Here is a 22,593-nt window from a genome sequence, read left to right as displayed (position 1 = left end):
AATACAAAGTTAATTGATGACGAGGTAGCACAAACGCTTTATTCCCAGGTCCGTTGTTTCCTGGTAAGTTGATGATAATTAGCAAGTAACTTCCTTGAAATATGTTGGAAATTACAACCAAGTAATTGTATCATCTCTTTCCCAATTGATAATTAGCTGGTCATTCATTTTATATAGTCCTACCAAGTTATGGTGGCATAATTAGGCTCAAAATATAGAGGAATTACATACCTTTGTAATTAGGCCTACATTCTTTTACATGGAAATTATAGCATAGAGGGGGTCAGGGGGTTTAACAACTCGCCTCACCAGGCACAGCCTTGTTGTCAGGGATTGAATAGTTGAAGGTCTAGGCTTGGTGCTTCACTTCAGTTGCTGAGGGTTCAGCCCGACGTAGGCGACCCATCACCCGCTAACACGCTTGATCTTAACGAAGTAACTAGCCAAGGACCTTTAGTTTATATCTCCTATCCAATTTTACATTTCTCAAATTAACTGATACCATTGACTTAACATACAGACCTCATTTATATGTAATAGCCTATTGACGGCAGGGCAGCACTTACCTTGTTAATAACTTCTGCATAACAGGCGTGTATCTGAATTGCTGCTGCTTAACTTCCAACTAGTCTCTGCCTAACTTGTGCTGAGCAGGCCTGTACATTGCAGTGAAGTTTAACCATTTACGTTCTCACCAATTTCTGCAAAACTTCAACAGATCAGTCCAACATATAAATTAATAACAGGGAAGAAAAGCAACAAAGTTTTTGAAATGAAAACACAGCATTTGTACTTTTATACCATAAGCTCCACTCCATTGCAGTGTGAATCCCAGCTGACTGCTGCGGGAGTTTGAGGGAGTTTATCCCTCTCCTCGATCTGTTGTATCACGTCAGCACTCGATGGAGAATAAAGACAGATTGAAACAATGACTGGGAGATTACCCGGGGGGGATTTTCTGGGGAAATGGATACATTTGCAGACTCACATTGGCTATCACCTCTGCAACAGTGATTTGGACATAAAAGCTACAACAAACATGCTGAGTCCACAAACTCAGACTTCAGTGAAGCCGCTCCAGACGGTCTGGTCTTGTGTCTCCGGTTTCTAGAGCGAATGAGAAATGCTGGTATTCAAACATCTTAACACAAATGCCCCGGGGACCTACATTTGTAGCAATACGTCTACTTTATAGCTGATGATAAACAAATATAATAAAGATTAAACTTGCAGGTCATGATAACTTTAAGAGTTACTGTTCGAAATGCCCCGGGCAAGAGATGTAAATCATACATATGCACAACCTGATTGCAAATAGCACTTTATAAAAGGTTTCTGTTGGGCTTCATATTGATAAAATGTTTTGTGTGATTAACGTCCTTTTTCTAAAAAGCCTGTTGTTAACATAATGCAAATCATCACCAAATCATGAGGTTTTGAGTAATATGAATTATGCTAAGAGCTTTGGATGATACATTTTCAGCCATTAGCCTGTTGTTGGTCATAATATATTGTGTGCAGTGGGAGGACTAAGGCTTGAGCAGGTCTTAAGAGACTGTCGTGGTTTTCTAACTGGCGTGGCTGGTGTTTGTGTACAAACTACATTAGATGGGAGTGTCTCAAAATCAATCCCGCAAGTGTGCACAATTTCGCAATGGCTGAGAATTGGGATGATACAACGTAACGTAATATAAGAACACCATGTTTAAAAATCAATGAGGAGATCAAATCAAAATCTGTGCGTTTGTACATGAACACAAGTTTTCCAACTCGACTCTACAGATATTCACTCATCTGCTGCGTGGAAAAAAACTGTCAAAAGAAGTGATGCATTTTATGCTTTTTGGCCGGTGAACAAGTCGTGAAATAGTTTGTCAGGGAGAAGCACCAAGACTAAGAAAACAAAGTCACACAGAAACAACCTTCAACAGCAGAAACTCCAAGGGCAAACACGATGTAGTACAGGCCTCTCTGCACCCTGATGTCTTCATCTTGTTTTGAGGATGTTTCACTTCATACCGACCTTTAAACTGAGCGAACTGACAAGACACGAGCTACACAAACACTGACTTCATCACTGTGGAATAATTGTGCAGAGCTGAATTGGCTAAATGAATACTACATATTCCAGATGTATTTTTTTAGGAAATGAATACAATTTAAATATTGTAAACTACCAATAAGCAGACAGTGACAATGTGGTTGTAGCATATTAATAACAACTTTATTGCTGGAAAAGCCAGTAACTATGAAGGTCAAAGCCCTAAAATATGGCATTTTACTGCAGCTACCTCTCAAGGTATCTTCCTCTCTCTCTCTCTTCCTCTTCACCAGGTCATTTCAGTCTTCCTGTCCTTTCACACGAGCATTATTACATTCATTACATCTCGCCGTGTGGGGTAGGGTCTGTGTGTTTTTGAGTGTGTGTGCGGTGGCAGAGGGAGTCATGGTTAGAGCTAATCACGTAGGAGGCCACCAGTCTTTATCAAACCATTTGACACTAATGCCATTAGGTGAGATGCATAGCTATGTGAGTTCATAAAATTAGGGCCGGGGCCAGCGGCTGAGCTTGCACAGACACTGAGGCGCCCATCCACAAGCAGTGGGATGAGATTAGCATGGTGCGCTAAGCGCTGACAGGCCTCATCAGTTCACATCAGGAGCAGCAGGATGGCCCCGCTGAGAGAGAAACCATACCACCCTGACTGGGCTCACTGTGGGGGGGGGGTTACTGTGTGTGTGTGTGTGTGTGTGTGTGTTAGTGAGTGATCAAGCGAGTACAAAGGAGAGAAAGACAGAGACAGCGTGACTGATGGCGGGCAGGGTCAGGCGGTGTGTGTGTGTTCAAAACCAATAAAACCTATCAACAATCAACATGACCCAACCTCTGCCGGGGGAAGGCCAGATGTTCCACGGCCCCCCGTGCCAATGCCATTAAAAGCCGAGCCAAATACATTCACAGATCTCATGTTGCTGATGGCGATGCTGATAGGTCAAATTGTGTGTTACAAGTTTCAGCAACAAACGGACGACCCGCCTGGAACACTGATTGCAGCGGACAGGCATTGGAACGTGTTCTGAGGAGGGACAGACGCTTGGACTGAGATCTGCGTTCGGGGCCAGTTCTGTCATTCTGGGACAATGTGACCTTGTACGAGCAAAAGCACATTAGCGGTTGTCGAGGCCAGGAAAAGAGCTGCTGCTGCTGCTGTTAGCTGAGACCAAAGAAGGGCCCCCACTTCTTCCTGCCGGAGGCTGACGTCGAAGGCTGCACCACAGCAGCAGACTTACTTTAAAGCAACCACAGTTCCATGGGCTCAATAACAAGTATACCCCAAAACAATTTTGCTATGTATATTAATCCCCATGACAACCATAACTTCACAAAAAAGTTCATCGGGCCCCCCAACTACATATACATCTCATCCATCCTTTCCTGCCAAACTAGTTACCGAGGCTACACGCAGCCTTGTGTATTAAAAAGTCATAACAGCCACTGCACCAATTGGTACCAACCTTGCCTGAAAGGAGAACTAGACCGCCTCTAGTGGGCTATGGTGAAATTCCCATCCACATAGAGAGACTTGGCCCAGGACTGAATCTCATTACAATTTTCACCGTGTAAATCCCTGAAAGATCCATGTGATTGCAGTTTAAGTTTGAAAGCAGCGGCGAGAACATTTGTATTCCTCCACAAAAACTCCCCTTGGGTTTCATTTTATTTGGACCACCTCCAGCACCAGGAGAAATAATGGAGAGAGCGAGAGGAATTCTAACCCCGACCGCAAATGTCACTACCTGCTACATCAAACACGTTGAGGGAATTCAGACCGAAACTTTCTTAATTGTGGGCTTATTAATGCTTAATCACTGGACAGGTACGCTGTAATGAAACATCCGTCCTGACAGGGGAGATGCAAATGAGATTTTTCATAATGCCAGCTCAGATAAATGGGACCTTGCGCCCTGCTTCAACCGACAAATGATCCTCGACTTCACCAGGTCCTAGACGGAAGAAGAGGATGCTGGGGAGAAGTGTTTGCCTCAGCGACTAATCAAAGGACATCAACTAGTAGAGAACACTGACACCGCTGGTTATGTTGTGTTTGAAATATTTCTGGATTAAGTGCAAAAACAGAATAAAAGAACCATTATTGTTAGTTTGATTTGAGGAACGCCTGACACTTTGACAACACTCAACGTCTATTAGCTCAATAGTTTGACAGGCGGCGCTTTCAGTTGTTAGATGGGAGAGCAAAAAGCTTTTGTTTGCAAAGGCCTCATTAGCTCGGTAACCTTCGACACAGATGTTCGTGAAGCATTAGTTCTTCTAGCCAATCTGAAGGCTGACTGAACCCCCCAAATTATGTGCCGCCGTCTCTTTATCTCTCTGTCAGTTGATGTCTGGTTGTTTCGGTAAACGCAAACAAAAGCAACCCCAATTCTGCCTCCTCAAAGAACAACTGCAAAATTCATTTATTTTCGGCATCACTCCAAACCAATATAGCTGACTGTGGAGCCGGTGCTGCCTTCTTTCCGCCGACAAAATACGTGGGGTTTTGTCAGTCTCATCCAAGCCCTCTGTCTCAAATCCATTTGTTTTCTGCCTCGTAAATTTCCCTCAGTGTCGGAAATTGACTTCCTGGACCTGGAAATTCCGTCCAGAGAACAGTAAGTCATATTATTTTACACCAAGGAAGGGCAGAAAGACGTCATTAAGCTCTCCTAGGAAGGGAAAAGGCCACCATTATCCATCTTTCTTAGTATTTGTCTCCACAGACAGAACTCAGTTATCTACATTCCCTCTCTGTATTTACTATCAGCTCCATATACATCATCTAAAAAAAAGGAGGATGGGTGAAAGAGGGCGACTAAGTGCAGCTCGACCAGCCGTTAATGACTTCCTGAGCAGGAGCAATGTGTCCCCTCCTCGCCCTCAAGACTGACGGAACACATTGAACAAATACAGAAGGATCGATGTCTCGAAGTCGAAGGAATCAGGACTTGGGGTCCCACTTGGTTTATGAGTGATGTTCCAGCCTACCGGTTTTGTCAGGTCAGCAGTTTGTTTTTTTTGGGGGGGAGGGGGGGGGGGGGCACTGCTGAGCAAACCCCTTGTGTTTCAACTGGGTTTAGACCTGCGAGACGTGTGGAGCTGGTCGATAGCAGGTTGACTTCTTCCCACTCTTGGAAGAACGGAGAGAAGAACTGAATTACTGGGGACATAAATGAGGCTTATCAAATGCCAGGCACAATTTTTCTGTCATCTCCTCCGTCTATCGGCATCACAGACGATCTCTTTCATCTCCATTTCTCTCCCCTGCTCCCCATCTGGTCGAGTTGGTCCTCTGAAGCCGACTCAGGCCCGTCATATCTCTCTGCTTTTTTCCTCGAATACCCCCCCCCCCCCCCCCCCCCAATCCTTCTTCCAGACTTATCTCACTCAGTCTTTGACGGTGTCTATCTTATTTTAATATTATTTTATTATCTTTTTTGCATTCGTGCTCCGCCACCTCCTTCCCCGTGCCCCTCTCTGATCCATCATTTCCCATCGCTATGCTGGCAGTGCTATCATGAATAATGGAAAAAGGAAAAAAACCCAAAACAAAACAGAACATTGAAAAAGAGACGGGTTTTGAGCTGAGTCAGCTCCCACAGCACTGACTGTATTTCCTCTGGGTGAATATGGAGTGTTGGAGGGACGGGGGTGTACCTTCGCTACAGGATTATAGAGACGGGGACACAATGAGAGGAGAAAATCAAGTGATTTCACTTCATGGATATGTGCAAACGTTGTCATCTCAGAATTCGGTGTATCTTGTCTATGTGCGTGTACATATGGTAAGCATGTGTGAATGTGTGCTGTATGTCTGCATCAGCACAGTGTGACTGATATATTATGAATATCATGTTTCATGTTTTGCACATTTTATTTCCCCATCTGATAGAAATACAACTCTAGGAGAATATTTGTCATTTTATCATCAAAAGAGTTTTGACCCTGGCAGCTGAATACAAAAAAACAAAAAATCCATTTCTTATTGGTTTCGCTTATTAGCCTTCAAATCCCGAATCACGAGTCTGCATTAATGTGTTTGTGTGAGTCTGTGTGTGTGCGCACTCACAAGCATTTGGGTATGCCGCCTGCCTGCCTGCTATCAGAGCTCCCGATCTTGCTTTTTTCTGATCCGGCCAGATTAGCTGTGATCTCAATAGATCCCGTCTGATCCATGCTGCACAGTGGTCTCTCGACACGCTCCCATCGTCCTTTTAACACCAATTCAAGGATCCGCATAAAAACATACGGTGCATGAAGGAATATTAACACAGTACATAACCTTCAAGAAATATCACGTACCAGATTTTGTTGATCCTGGCAGAACATGAAAGTAATTTTAAACTGTAAACTTTCACCGTTTTTTTCTTTTTTGAAAGCATTTTCAGGTTAAACAGAACCACTGCTCACTTTTGTCCTTGTATTGTTACCATACCACCATCCTTCAGACTCCGTGATATAACCGTAATATATAATTTAAGTAGTCATGATACATGGAGAGGGTGCACATTTGGTGTGACAGGTGGTGGAAAAATGGGCTGCACAAACGAAGACACACACACACACACACACACACACACACACGGTTGAACTCCTGTTTGGCTGACACACACAGTGAGTGAGTCACTGTGACACTGGCCACGTACTCCAGAAAAACTGTACACTCATTTGTATCTGATTGCAGTGATTGATTTGTATCTTCCAATATATATGTGGTCAACAGGCAAAAATCCAAAGTCAAATCCAATTTCCAATCAGGATCTGGATCCTCTGTAGTCCCCATGTCAAGACTCAACACATTGATACCAATGTCATTATCGATTGTGATTATCGGTCCGATTCTTTATCAATTGCCTCATTGATTCATGATCAGTTTTCTGGGTGGGGAAAAAAAGGAGGCCTGCACAGGTTTTCAGCATCATTGCAACTGTTTTAGTGCCTCTGAGTGTGAATGCAGTGTAGAGACAGTCGGTCTGTCATCATCTAAAAAGCAGGAAATGAGAGAATATTTGCACAGCATTTGTTCTCATTTAGGTTTTCTTAGTGAAAGAAAAAATCTGCTAAGCCTGCCTGTGAGGCTAATGTTATCATAGCATAAGATATTTACCCTCAGTAACGGACGTGCTGCTCGGTAGGGAAGCAGTGGCACTCTGTCAAACACATGGCACTCCTGGAATTGAAGCCCATGCTGCGTAGAAAGATGTTTTTATTTTGCTGGTGTTTCCACCCTTACTTGGTAATTACAACTAGCACTGCTGTCGTCTTTCTTTGTCAAACGAAGCCACGCTTCGGACCGTTTCTTCCTCTCCGCCATGACTCCTCCTTGTTGCAAGTGTCCGGCAGAGGTGACGCATGAGTTTGACGTCACTGATTTGCAATGCGTAACTGTTGGAAAAACATGCTGGCGTGGGCAAAAGCAATTGATGAGCTCGGAGGCATACGATTCCGATGGATTGGACAATTTGGTACTGGTTCTCCATTCCTATCCCCATCGATACATCATCACGGGCCAGCTAGGCCTGTCCAACGTCAAAGGCTCCTCCAAATACGGCTGAGAAATACAGCCGTCTTTTGACACTAGTGGTGTGTCCTTTGCAATTCTCAGGATGCCACAATCCATAGCGTGCCAGTCAACTGTTTACTGGAGCATTCAGGAGATCCACATCAACGTGTCAAGTCAAAAAACATCACATGACCAAGTTGGATCTAATGGGTATTTGTGTCATATTGTATGTCAGTTGAACTACAAGTGAAAGAAAAAAAAAACACTACAAGTTGTAAATAATACAATGCAGACATAAGCTCCATGGTTTCTTGTTGTTGTTGTCCTGGATATGTTGGTAATCACCGGGCGTAAGAGATACACAGAAGCTCTAGGGATGTATTTACTATTATTACATTCACTATCTGCAAGCTGTCCATCAAACATCGCAATTCACTGTGGATAGTTATGGAACTTAGCTGACTTTATCACTGGATTTACACTCTGCTGGCTATTTGAGATCAGTTTCTGTTGATAATCTTGGAAATTCTGGACTTCATGAGTCGACAAGGGCTGCCTAATTCTACAGGCGGTGAAGTTAATCTCTCGTTTGGCGGCAGAGGAGCTGGTTCAGCCTGGCCTCCGTATCCGCCCAAGGATCCACCTTTGTCCCCTCTTTTGGTCTCTGGATGTCTCTCCCTCACCCGACGTGACTTCTTCCACTTATTCCTATTCTGGTTGTTTTCCTCTCTCTGTCCGCTGATTTCTCTCTCTTTCTCTCACACACACTCCCGGATGTGTAAATATAATATAGATTTAGTTCACAATGTTCACCCACAAGGCCTGTTTGGGGAAGCCATCGTTATATCAAAGGAACATGATGTTCAAAGAGGTTCGTACCAAATTACACGTTTAATTTGTTGTACCAGAACACTGAGTGATTACTGAGCCTCTGGCATTTCATGTCTGCTTGAGGACAAATACCAAACATGACTCCAACAACCCAGCTACAAATGATGTGTATTAGCCACAAGAGTAACTGTACACTTTAAGGGAATTAGTGTTTTCCAAAATCCCCAATGAACAGCGCCAATGCTAACTTCAACCTGCTTTATATCATAATGATCCAGGCTGCTCTGCTCACTGCTTACTGAATGGGGGACCATGTGATTAAAAATGTCCCCCACTTGATTTTGTGCCCAGTCGCATAAGGCCATTAAAAAAAACATAATCTTTAGAAGTTATCTTAAAATGTTAATAATATAATAACAAAATAAGGTAAAGTCTTAGGGCTCCTTTAATGGTGGACAAGGCATTCTTTAACTGCGGAACAAGAAGAGTGTGTTTAAAAAAAGTGAAGACAAAATAACAGATTTGCAATTAAGGTTTGACCTGAGCGGACGCCGCATTACCATGGCAACTTCACCATATTCCAGCTGGAATATATTAACCTTATCTTAATGCTGTGTTCACACCACCGGTAACAAAGCAACAGGCTACGAGGCGTTTTCAATGGAAGCCGGTGAAGCCTTGGCCATAACAACATAACTACCTCGCGTTTTACCAACCACCCAAACATGGCCGACAATGTGTCTGGCCACGCTTGGCCTCTTTGCAGCTTCGTCACTCGCAGTGTGAACATGCGGTAAGAGTGGTGCAGGAAGTATGTTGAATAGATTCCTAATAACTAATGGAAACATATGAACAGAAACACTCTTTTCCGGTACTTCACTCTCCTGGGGAACATAATTCTAGCCTACTACTGTTGGCGAGCTAATAGCACCTTACAAACAAATAGAAATAATCTCAGTGAGAGTCTGTGTAAGGAGATCAGAATTTATTAAGAATACTCACATCACAATTGTCTTTCCTTCCTTGTGAAAGAGTGGCACATGAAAGTCAGCTATCAAGAATATTATAAGAAATTCCCAAGATATTACAGGGTTGCTGCTGTGCTAAAACTTACTTTGTACTTTTATCTTCACTTTGCCTTTTGACAAAGTACCTAAATCAGACACACAGATGAAATACATCAATCTGTTTTAGTCCAGAGAAAAAAAGCATTTCTCTGCTTAATTCGACTAGCAAGCATGAACTGCATTAAAGCACTTTCTTTATTTACTTACAGTTCCCTTCCCATCCCGTCAGACGTTAGAATGTGTTTATCGAGCACCAATTTCCTTTTTTTCAGAAATGACCAAGATTACAGCATGACCAGAGAATGACTTGACTGTCAACTGCACATCAGATCCTTTTATGTGGCTGGTGTCAGCATGGTTTGCAAACAAGACGTCTTTTTGAGCTTTTCATTAGGCTGCAGATCTCCACAAGTCTGCGCCTCTTCCAACAGAAGAGGAGGGAAAAGGAGAATATATCCATGGATGGATGCTTTAACCCTGAAGTGCAACGGCCAAGTACAGCAAAATACAGAAGGAGATTCCATGAGCCAGGGGCTGAATTTCAGCAAGAGGCAATGGGACCATGCCGCCTTCCATTCAGTTGAATAAGCCCTGTTAGTGCACAGGAGTGTAAATGTAAAGTGAAACTTGTACAGCACAGGGGCTGTGAGGGAAACCATACCACAGGTTACAAACTGCAGCTCAAAATATAACCATGGGCTGATGCAGAAAAGCCTGTGGCTGATTTCACTAGTAGCTTACATTAAGCTACTGGAGTAACTTTTTTAGCCCGTGTTGTCAGAGTACAGCGGGCTCCAGCTGTGAACACTGGTTTGAGGTCAGAACATTAGAGCACTGCACTAAAACTGCAGCAAGTCTGCCTGTTTACACTGTGTTTACAGCCAAAGTTTAACATTATATATGTGTATCCTGTGTCAAAATATTACTACTACTACTACTACTGCTTTCTTTTATAATGCAAATATCCAGTGGTGGAACTTAACTGAGAACATTTACTCAAGTACCATTTTACTTGAGTGTTTCTTAAACAAATATTGTACTTTTTACTCCACTACGTTTATTTTTCAGCTATTGTTACTATTTACTTTTCACATTTTTCAAGTATAGTAACCCTGTTACATAATATATAATAATATAACTTTGACATTGTGCTGCATTATATGCACATTTACTTTTAATCTCATCTCATCTCTAACGTGCTTTTCAAGCATCAGTGGCGCAGTCTTATTGGTAAATCTCAACGGAGGCAAACACACTCACTCATGCAGGTGCAAGCCAGAATCTGAAGTGTCTGACAGGGGTCCTCTTGGCACTGTGACACTGGTGTGTTGTGACAAGACCAGCAGAGGACAGAGAGTCTTCTCCCCCTTTGTCTTTTTTTTTTTAAATAACTATATAGAATGCAATTGACTATAAAGGAAAACACAATGTAAATTTAATCCAATATTCTTTAGAGACGCTAAAGACGCTTTCTCAAATGCCTGAGAGTTTGTATATCGACACTGATTCATCACACATTCCACCCAAAACTCTTTCAGCAGAACTTCTAAGATCCTGAACAAAAACACAAAAAAATGCACCCTGTTATATCTCTGTGCTCTAAATCTCAGCACATGTCAACATACAGGTTGAGGAACCCAGCTGGACTTTGCCATGCGGAACAAATCACGCTGTTGCAGGAGCCCAAGACAAAAAGTGAATCACACAGCAAAGCATTGTTTTGATTCAGGTATTTAATAAATAATCTGCACAGAAACTCAGTGGGAGGAAAAACTGTCTCTAAGCAGCATTTGCCTTTTCTTTTTCTTTTTTTTTTTATAAAAGTTGATGACAATGAATAACAAACCAGCCAAGTATGACAAATGAATTGCGTGCCTGTACACATACACAAACAAAGGCAAATGCACACAAACTCATGTTTTTAATTAATTCAACCATGGCCACATAATTCAACAATAGAGGGAAGCGCAGTGTTAATGCATATTTAAAGTCAAGAGTTGTTGTTTTTCCTGTTAACCAATTTTAATCCTTCCTTTGCCGGGCCAAGCACAAACGACTTTCTAAAAGTTTCCATATTAACAGGAGGCTAATTCTCAATCACTCATGCCAACTTTTAGTTGTCCCTCAACACTAAAGCAGTCAAAATCATTTTCCATTCCGCCACCCTTTGCATTTCATCTTACCTTTCTTTACAAGCCTGATCACATATGAAATCTACTCTTCTTTCTTGTGACATCTGTCTGTGGTGTCTGTTATCTCCCTGCCTCTGCATTTCTTATCACTCTTGTTATTACATTGCTTTATGCACTGAGGAGGGCAGAAGGCAAGCCGGTGTTTTTTCTGAACAGTTTCAAACCACATCACCATAAGGCTTGAAAACCCATCACCATGAAAATCACTGTCAAATATTAGTTTACATTCTGTCGGACTCTGATATTATGAAACGGTGTTTGAACAAAGCAGTTTGTTTTCCTCCTCTGCCATCTCTTCTCATTCCTTTAATTTGCTGGCTACCTACAACACATACACTAAGAAGTCAAACCACAGATGTTAGTTTTATGTTTTCACTGGAAGGACAAATAACCCTTCAAAAGAGGTGAGAGGTTTAAAAATGTAGAGCTTTAATCTTTATCTGGGTTTCATTTTGAAAGAGTGAATGGATTGCAACAACTTTGCGTGAGAATGATACTAAACCAGGAAAGAATGAGCTGGGCTAAGGGGTGACATTAGTCACTGAGCCCATGTGTCTTAATCTTTGCTTCGAAGGCCTCATGTGAAAAACTGAGGGAGGAAAAAGTGTACAGAGTGCGAAAAACTGCAAGCGAGTTCAGAAACACACACGGGTCTGTGATGAGGGATGCTTCAAAGACCGGCAGGGGAACCATAGCAAGAACCCTGTCCAAGATGGAGGATGAATCAGACCCTCCACTCACCTCTGCAGGTCACCAATGAAAGCAGAAATGTGTCTGATCACAGCCACGGGGGAGTCCTACGCTGCCACACACAACGTCTAAACGTGTGTGTGTGTGTGTGTGTGTGTGTGTGTGTGTATGTGTGTGAATGCAGGAGTGCTGTGTGTGTGATCCTGTGGATGCTCTCTCCAAAAGAGGAGCCTTCAGGGAGGCACCATTAAAAGAGCCTAATTAATCAAACGTAACGCAGCTGCAGCGCAGGTGGAACACTAAAGAGGAATTCTGGGAAGACCCACATAACCCCAGCAGCCGCCAAACACCCCGCTCCCTACCCGACATCATTCCACCCCCTGTCCTCCAGGAACTCAGCTCTCTGAACTGCTGCTGGCAGGAGTTTACTTCAATTGTACAAATGAGTCGAGCTCCGCAGCACAATCTAGCCAAGCCCAGGTAATTCCATGGATGAATGCGAGTCTGCGCCCGCTTCCTTCAACATTACACACACATACACACACATCCTCATTGCCCTCATGTTCAGGTCAGGATCAATAGGCTGATGGATTGAGTAAGGACAGATATCTTGGCAGCAGCCAGGATATGGGTATGGGATTGAGTATGGAAGACACTGGCCCTCAAGAAACCAATCGATCTGACCTTTCAGGATCGATGATCCACTCAAGACTAAGTGAGAAGCGTCTGGCAGTTAAAATAGGTTCACTTAATATCAGAGTAAGAAATGCATTTCCGTGGCCTTATGGCAAACGAATGCAGGAGTAATAGACTGACCGGGTTCTGAATTCCATACCTTTAAGGTTGCTTGGCACGAAAATGAAAAGTTCTGTAGTACTCATTCGACATGCTATCATCAATCCAAGGGCTCTGTAATGGTTAGAAATCAAGATAACTGCTACCATGCACTGACTTTTTTGACAAAGCAGTCATTTCATTGTGACTTAATAATGCATTTCACGAGGGACAGCAAAGACAGATTGGCTGGATAATTCTATGTTCCTTCCCCCTCAAGGCATTTATGACAATTGAGCCTACTGCCTGTAGCTCCAAGGCATTTATGACAGTAGGCAGTAGGCTCGGTTACAAAACAACAGACACATACATACATACATACATACACACACAATAGACATGCTTTGGGAAAGATGTCAACAAGGAAGCACAAGAATACTAATTAGAGTACACACTGTATCCTAATTGCATCACAATGAAGGTTGAGATAATGAGATTTTCCCCCGTCTTTGAGAAGGTATGCTGTACTTGTAATTGCTTCCTTCTGTTTTGTTTGTGTTTTAACTGTAGTTCATTACCCGCGCGAGAGAGTGAGAGAATAGAGAATGACAGCGTCTCCATAGCTTACACAGGTAATTATTATCCCTGGAGATAGTTTGCCCGGGAAGAGTGTCAGCCTCTGTTGGAGTTAAGAGCTGATCAATCTACGGAGGCCACGAAAAGATACATGAAGGTTTTGACACTTAATTGTGCATCTCCTTTAGCTTTCCGTGTTTCACAACAGTGACACGCCATTTAGCAATTTTACAATTTTACAATTATGCAAAAACATTACACACAGTTCTTGTTGTCTCCTCGAAGCCATGAAGAGAGAGGTGATGAGATAACTGTGATGTTATTGATGGTCAGGGTAATTAAGTTGAAACTTCAGACAATCAGGGTAAAGCGTGAAACCACACAGCAAGTAATAAGTGATGTGCTCAATGTAGTGGCGATACACCCCGTTGACCTTGCTTTTCTAATGCAGTTCATTAAAGACGCTGGGTCGATGGTGGGCCATTGGCAATTATTGACAATGGAACGATTGTCGGATGCTCTGACGACGTACTTGACAACAAAGACGGAGGGGATGCAGCAAGCACATTGGCACGCCAGGACTCCAAGGTTAGAGGTGCATTAAAAAAACTGGTCTTTCAACGTCTCTACTCCATGATGCAGAAACCTCTTGACTCAGGAAAGCGCTCAAGGTTTGCTCATTGATGAAAAGAGAAAGGCAGCCTTGGCTAATCTATATCAACTCATTAGCAGAGAGGTATCAAGTGGGCTGATGTTTCTGAGAAATTAAGGTTGAACGGAAAAAGACTGGAGGGAGTCCTGAGGTCCGGCCCGCCCTTCCTCTTGGTATGTTTGAACGAGGTACATTTCACATGCTCTGTTTCACGTCTTGCTCTACTTGTCCTCTGTTAGCCAGTCTATACTGCTGAATGATTATAATGACCTGAAGTAAGAGGAGAGTATGAGGGGGCGATATTCAACAAAGGTCACGAGCTGGATTCAAACCTCTAATGATACTATGTGCAGTTTAGCTATGGTTGCTTCATGTCTTCACACTGTACAGTACAGTGCGTCACTTCACGACGGATAGGCATGGCCGACCACACCTGGACAACTGCAATGTTGGTCAGAAGTGCAACAGAACTGATGGTTTTAACTCACAGAGGTCAGTACAGTGGTTCTTACATTTGAACCCATCAGGTTACCTGGCCCTTAACCTTTAACACCAGCTGAGATATTCCCTTGGTACCAAGCTAATCGGAGCATCACCTCTCTTAGAATAGCTTCCTCTGTAGAAACCGCATTTCCCTGAGGTATACTCCTGTGAAGAGGCTTTCCAGTGTAAAGTGCATTCCCCTCGTTAACCCTTAATCTGCATGAGGTGCTCTGCCCTTCTTGACATCGAACTGCTACGGTGTGTTGTAAGTTATAGTCCATTATCTCCTCCTAATCTCCTCATAAAGGCTGACTGAGTCCCCACTGTTAAAATGCATGTGCACAACATGAGGCACGCAGTGAACTGGAGGCAAGAACACACCGCCACAAATTGTCCTGATATATTTCATTTGATGTCACATTGACTCCCTCTGAAAATGGGCAAGTGGCTTTGTTATACAGTTAAACTGTTTATATCTGTGGGTACATCCTTCAGTGACATTATTCAACGCACATTTGGTTCCCCAGGTATGAGCAGCATCTTTAATAGCATGTCCCGGTTACATGAGGAGACGAGAGGGAACTGTTGTGTCAAGGACATTTGGAGTGACTACAGGTCATAAGCCTGAACAGATCAACAACGCAGGAGACAGATCTATTCCTTACTTGGTTTTAATGAACACATTTTTTCCCACCAACCCCACAGAAATCTACCAAATCAGAATGAGATGGGAAGAGGAAAAAGGGGAGACAAAGAGGAAAGGTGAGTTGCCAGTTTTTCTGATGTACGATCACAAACATTTAGCCTCCTCTTCCTCTTCTTCCTCCTATAAAGCTGGTGTTAGGGGTGTGTCCAGGGAGCGAGATTTGAAATTCTGCATAATTTTGTCAATACAATTTTTGCCCTCACAGGTTTATTTATTTCAATTTTGTTGGTACTTTACATTGTGACTGTACGTTTAAATGTGCATTGTCTTCTTTTGTATGTATACTAGGTACAATTTATTTTTCAGGCCTTAAAGAATGTATGGAAAGTATGGTGCCACTCTGTTGTGTTGTGATTGGCAGGTCTGTTTATCTTTTAAATTATGAATGTAAGAAGATACCGTAATGTATAAAGTAATTAAAGTAGATATAGTATTGGACACAGAAATGGTAAATTAATGCTATTCTCCACGTTTTATGGTACAGAACATTGCACAAAATACAGAAAATCTTGCCCTGCAGGGCATGATATGTCTTCTGAAACATACATGAAAGGAGGGTTTGTTATGGATGAAAGGTCCTGGGTAAAAAGTTTCAGTGTCAGCAGTTCCTCCATTGGTTCAGTCTGTGCTCTAGGTGAGCTAGGTTTGCCGGGTGAGCCAAGTCTTGTTTTCTACTTGTAAGACAACTGTTCAATTCTTAATGCCTTGCTGTTCTTTTTTTAGTCTCAGACAGACGCAGGTCTGACAGGCCAAGTGTGTTGCCATGAGGTGGCCATTTTCCCTGTGTCCTGGTTTTGCCATGCTTAACAGGTGAGGTTGCAGATGGAGGAGCCAACCCCAAAGCACAGTCTTGCTTCAAATGCCAGGGCTATTATGCTTTAGCTCCAAAACAGATAAGTAGAACAAATTGCCTCTCATCTAAAGTAATGGTTCATAATTATTCGCTCAGATGAGAGGAGTTCTGGGTGCAGGAAAGGGAGTTGGATGGCTTTCCTGTCTACGTGGCAAGTGGAGCATTGATCTGTCCAGATGCAATCTCACTGGGTGGAGGTGAAAGCGACTGTGCCGACACCAGTTTTCTTCTGGCTCATTTTAAATCAAACTTTGAGAAACTTTGTGTGGAGCTTCTAATAAATAAGGATCACTGGCAGTGTTCTTTACCAATTTATGTCTTCTGGACTGTGCAAAGACAAAGTCAATCCAGGCCTTTCTGTCCTTATGAAAGGGCTCAGTAAGGTATTCCCAGAAGGCCTCATTGGGGCACTGCAAAAGGGACTTTAAAGTTTGCGAGCAGCTATGTTCCCACCAGGTGCAGCCTTGGCTTTACCCCATGTTGCTGCTTACTCTTTCTCCCCAAAGAGCAGATACATAGCGACTGAGCCAAAACTACCGCGCCACTTCACAGTTGGCTGAAAGGTAACTGATGAAGAATCATCTGCAAGTCACTGTGCTAGCCAAGATCCCCAAAAACAAACCTTACAGAATGCCAGCCAGCTGCACACAACAATTTGCCACCTTTCCTTGTTCCTATGTATGTGTGTACCATTGAAAGAGCTATCCATCTTCAGCAAATTTAGTATCTGAGGGCTGCAGAAAGGATTTCAGTACTCATTACCATTCTGCCTGCTCATCTTAAGAGTATATTAAGAGTATGAGAATTAGTAACACAGGAAAAGTTATGAAAATGAAATGGTACATGGATAACAGTCAATTTGATGGTGCATACAAATTGTAGGTGCTTATAAAATTCGTTTTTCAGATGCATGTTCACTCCAGATATATGGCTCCTTCAAAGTCTGTCACAGTCGGGGAAGTCACTGTTTTAAATGTAAAGAATGAGATCTACACCCCTGACATTGAAACCACTGTAGAATAAAAACGTTAGCTTCTGTAAGCCAAAGCTCCATCTACACTTTGCCTTTTTATCCTGTATCCTATAATGCTCAGCCTGGCTAAGAAAATCCAGATGACTCCCCGAGTTGGCAGATGACAGACAGCCTCAGGGCCACTCTATTACAAACAAACAAATCAGCGGCTCCAGCAAACAGCGTCCTACTGGATATCTCCTCCTGCCAGTCAGCTCCGAGCTCCAGCTCACGCTATTCTGTGTGTGAGAGCGAGAAATCAATGTGTAATCATATTCACACTTTCCTTGGCGGGAAACATTGGGGGCAGACGTGGAATTGAGATGACCCGCTCGGCACAGAAAGGCCACGGGAGAAGCCAAATGCATTCAAATAATTTTTGGTCTTTGTTTTGCCTCTTCCACAGTGTCCCGATTCAAAATCTGCCTAGATTGTACTCGACAGAGGTGACTCACTTTCAATCAACACGATTAGTGTCACAGAAGGAGCGCTTGGCGCTGAGATTTTGCCTGGCGTGATTGAGTGGATGTACATTGCTTGAGCGATACCTTCCTTCCACGGTTGCTGCTTGCGTGTCACCACCTGTTAGCCAGCCACAGTGAAGAAACACTTCACTGTGCCCTCTCATAGCAGAAAGAGCTAATGTGTCACACCAATCCATGATTGCTGCTATGATTTTTCTTGATCTAAATGTTAAGCATTGTCTCTTATGCTAATTGCCTCGCCAAGGGCACCGTTGCCTCATGCTGTTCTCATTACTTACTTTACCCGGAGCTCTAAATGTGGCTAACCGCCCCCACGTATCAGCCTTAGGGGAGGAGCAGGGTGCACTGTGTGCTGCAGTCACATGCCAGTGAGTGGCCAGGGATATCTTGATAATGACTGACAGTGTGTGCATTAAAGCCACATTGCATTTCACACATTCATCACCGCTTAATCACAGCCAAAGCGTAATGGGTTCTACAGGGTAAGGAAAAATTCAATATTGCAGACAACCACAGAGGGAATGGAACCTTTGCTCCAGCAGTGGTATTGACATGTTTTATTCTTTACACTGTAAAGGGCATTGATTATCCGTTAGTGGGCATCACTATGTACAGCATCAAGGTATCAATAGATAGCACTGATAAGACTCTCTTTACGGTGGCTGGACTTGATCTAGGTAACCTCGGTGACTCATCAGCTTGTGTCCTCACAACTTAATGCCAACTCTGGATGAGCGAAACCCTGTTTACAAGCTTCAAAGTTGAACATCTTGCCGCAGATGAGTTAGGTACTGTAGAAAACAGCTCTTGCAATTCCACAGATCACAGCCATTAAGTATTCATCCCTTATTTCCATCCCTTTTAAACTGCAAGCGCCAGTGAAATGTGTGGAGACAGCAGCTCGCCCAGCTCAATTATTCAAAACACGCCAACTGTATTGTGGCTAACTGAGGGCTTGAACATGATTATGCACATATATTTCCTTTGTACTCTGCGTCGCCTACCTTCAATCACGATCAGCTTTGTTTTCTTTTTTTTTTTTGCACATATACATGCATGACTTTAACCTGTTACAGGGTCAGGGAGAAGGACTGCTGAAAGACCTGATGTCCCCTTTAATTACATTGCTTCATAGATAATCTCTTTAATAAGTGTGCATATCATATACGTTTTTAATTTAATCCCTCTGGTTTTGGGGATTTAGCATCCTCAAGATTAACTCAATAATAATCATTTGACGTGGGCAGAGAAACCCGTTTTGTTAATAATTTTGTATAGTCAAGGTCTTTTAACTGGGGAGTAATCCTGGTTGCTGGAATGGGAGAATATTTTGTGTCCTTATCGTTGAGAGTTAATGGATCCATATCCAAAGCATGTATGGAAATGTAATAGGACATTAAAGCACCTTCATTCACGTCAGGGCGCGCTGCAGCCGCCATGCCGTTACGGGAGGTTGGTTGACCCTGTTCTGAATTTTCATGAATATTAGAAATTGCTTACTTCCTGTTGCCAGTAGGTGGCGCAATGACTATGACTCAAAATTGACATGCAGATGTCTTGAGGCCTGGACTCTTATCAAGCATGTGAAAGTTGGGGAAGATTTGATCATGTACATTCGAGATACAACAACTTCCCGTTTCATGGCGAAACGCACAAAATGGCCGCCACGCCACGGCAACATCGTTCCATGAAAACTCAAGCCTTAAATAACTTGTCATCTCGAAGGTCTTTAGATTGCACTGCCCAAATTTGAAGTTGATCTGATTAAAGCTCTAGGAGGAATTTGTTAAAGTACAGTAAATTCAAAATGGCTAACTTCCTGTTGGGTTTAGAGTAGGGCTCCAAAAGTCTTGGGATGTTACAAATGCCTACCATATTTGGTACATCTAGGTGAAGCATACCGCAAGGGCTACTTTGTTGAAATTTTGTAGGGGGCGCTATTGAGACATTTTGCCACACCCATTCAGCATATACATTTTCACCACTTCTGATATATGTGAAAAGTTTTGGGAGTTTTCAAGCTTCCCTTCAAAAGAAGCTTCCTGTTTCATGGCGAATAATGCAGCGCCACGGCGATGTTTGAACTCAAAAGCTTCACTTCGAGCAACATCAAGGTCTTAAGACTTTTCTTACTAAATCTGAGGTGGATCTGGTCAACCTGCTAGGAGTAGTTTGTAAAAGCATAGGGGATGTAACTTCCTGTTGCCAACAGGTGGCGCTATGACTATGATTCAATATTGCCCAGTACATGTCTTCTGGCCGGGACTCTCATCAAACGTGTAAAATTTGGAAAACATATGACCATGTGGAGTTGGGTTATAACAGTTTCTTTTTTCATGGCGAAATGGCGAAATCTGCTGCGTCGCCATGGCAACAGTGTTCAACGAAAATTCACAATCTTCACAATAAGGCTTCATCAAGGTCTTAAGGCTTTTCTGAGACAGTTTTGAAGTGGATCTGGTCAACTTGCTCAGAGGAGTATAAAACATGTCATTTCCTGTTGCCAGTAGGTGGCGCTATGACTATAACTCAATATGGCTCTGGTGATACACCCACCAAATTTGGTACATCTAGGTGAAATGTACTGCGAGGGCTCCTCCATATAAACTTTGTAGGGGGCGCTATCGAGCCATTTTGCCACAGCCATGTGCAAGAGATGTAAACTTCGCCACTTCAGACACTTTGAGCACCTTTAGCTCCTCAAAAATGAGATTAGAATGGAGGGAAAATGTGTAAAATTATAATCCTAGCAATTCCAACAGGGTCCTCATGTTAGTTTCTTGCTAATTAAACATTATTTTGAAGACTAAAAGGTGATGTGAACCATTTGAACACCAATAAAAGACATTTCCTTTTGAAAATGGGTTTCCTCTCTGTGTCAAAACTTGTGTCAGCTACAGCATCTTATTATGCTTATATTAGTCTGTGGAAATACTGCACACCTTGCATGCACATAGATAAATATACACTAAATTTATTGACAGTGTGAACAAGATACGTGGCATACTTGTAAAAGCAAGTATTTTGTCTTGCTATAAAATGATGACAGAGAGAAATCAAAGGATTTTTCGTGCTGCTGGGCGTTGAACTGCTGCTATTCTTACCTCCGTTTCTTAAATTATGTCAACCCTACTGATGATACCTTAACCACTGAGCTGAGCCAACACACACACACACACACACACACACACACAAACACACACATGCACGCATCCCCTGCCTTCATTTACAACTTCAACTAGATATACAGGACCGACATCAATCATTTCTCCAGTCCACTCACACTAACTCTTTCTCTTACCAGTCAATATATTTCACTTTTCCAATTTCATCCAGCACTCCACCCATCTGGTCTCAGACTTGTGGCTCATGATAGGAAAAAAAAAAACATTTAAGGAAATAAATAGACCCCTCTCTCGCCCTCCATTTCGCCATCACCTCGGGAGATAAGATGACAGAAACAGTTTTCTCATCTTCCAAGTTATGAAAATGAATGATGCTGGAGGATATGGAAGGTTTGAAGGCAGGGCCCTACAAGATGCTGCAGACTACTGGCTCAGTAAACTATATTCAGCTCTTTACCTGGGAAAACTTTATGAATTAAGTAGTATGTAAGTATATAATAAGTATGCTATATAATTAAGTAGCATAAAGGGAACAGCACCAAAAGAGCTTGTCAAAGACAATACTGAAAAGAGCTATGGATGATGCATTCTTTATGAAGTTCAACACGGGCAGAGAATATCAAAGTATGAGAAGTGGTAGATTAGAAGTCTGTTGAAAAATGAAATTCCCGTGCAACGGGGGAACGTGATACCTTCGTTCTTACCTTCCTCCCACCCCTGGGGGCTTCCTGCCTTCTTTGTTTTGCCGTTCCTTTCCTCCCGCAGGTCCCCGGCAGCCACGATGCTCCATGTGAACTCTGGGATGCCCTCCAGGTGCTGGGTACAAGCTCTGCTGTTGCCAGGACATCTGTGATCTGGTGAAATGAGAGGCATTTACACATGGAGACGTGTCTTTGGCTGGTACAGTGCTAGAGTATCAATAGAGGAAATTTCGACATCGACTATCATACTGCGATTACTAAACAACATTCACACTAAATTGAATCCTGAAGCCCACTTTACTAGAATCATATTAATCCAAACCCATTGGGAAAGAAAACTCAATGCGCTAGCAAAGTATTTGTATGAGTGCTTTAATACCAGGCAAAGATGATTGGAAATACAAAACACAGTGCAAGGATTTCAAAACACCTTGTTTAGTCTGATTAGCAAATGAAACTCTTAATTATATGTACCGCCAGGGGAAAAGAGGTGATTAATGAAATAAACATAATGTTGCAGAAGCACTAGTTATGGTCCATGGTTTTTTTTTGATTGAAAATCCACAGTTTCAACAAACGATGCACCGCTTCTTTAACTGCAGTCGAACTGCTGCAAAATCCAACGCTGCTAAATATACAGCTTCATTCCAGATTTGACTACAACTTTAAAGGACCAGACAGCAAAGGTAACAACAGGCGCCAGGGAGGGAGAACCTAGTCTGTTGTGTATTTTGTATTTTCAGATTTAATGGCCTCATACTTTTGGTTGCACAGCATCGTGTTGTGTCAGCCCACAAAGCAATAAATAGCAGCTTTAATAGCACCCCCACTCTCTGTGCATAGTGCACACTTTTTCACTGGGAGGAGAGGAGGGGGGTTATACAAAT

At 42.7% G+C, this 22,593-nt stretch overlaps 1 protein-coding gene across 1 annotated transcript in view; it reads right to left on the bottom strand.

Moving 5' to 3' along the window:
• The window catches only part of alk (ALK receptor tyrosine kinase), a 280,490-nt gene that overhangs the window by 132,675 nt on the left and 125,222 nt on the right, over nt 1-22,593 (bottom strand). Inside the window, exon 3 of the mRNA XM_070920558.1 lies at nt 21,698-21,859. Coding sequence (XP_070776659.1) covers nt 21,698-21,859 — 162 coding nt within the window. The remainder of the gene's footprint in view (nt 1-21,697; nt 21,860-22,593) is intronic.

Source organism: Enoplosus armatus, chromosome 15 (genome assembly GCF_043641665.1).
Source record: "Enoplosus armatus isolate fEnoArm2 chromosome 15, fEnoArm2.hap1, whole genome shotgun sequence".
Taxonomy (NCBI): domain Eukaryota; kingdom Metazoa; phylum Chordata; class Actinopteri; order Centrarchiformes; family Enoplosidae; genus Enoplosus; species Enoplosus armatus.
This window is presented reverse-complemented; position numbering and strand designations above follow the sequence as displayed.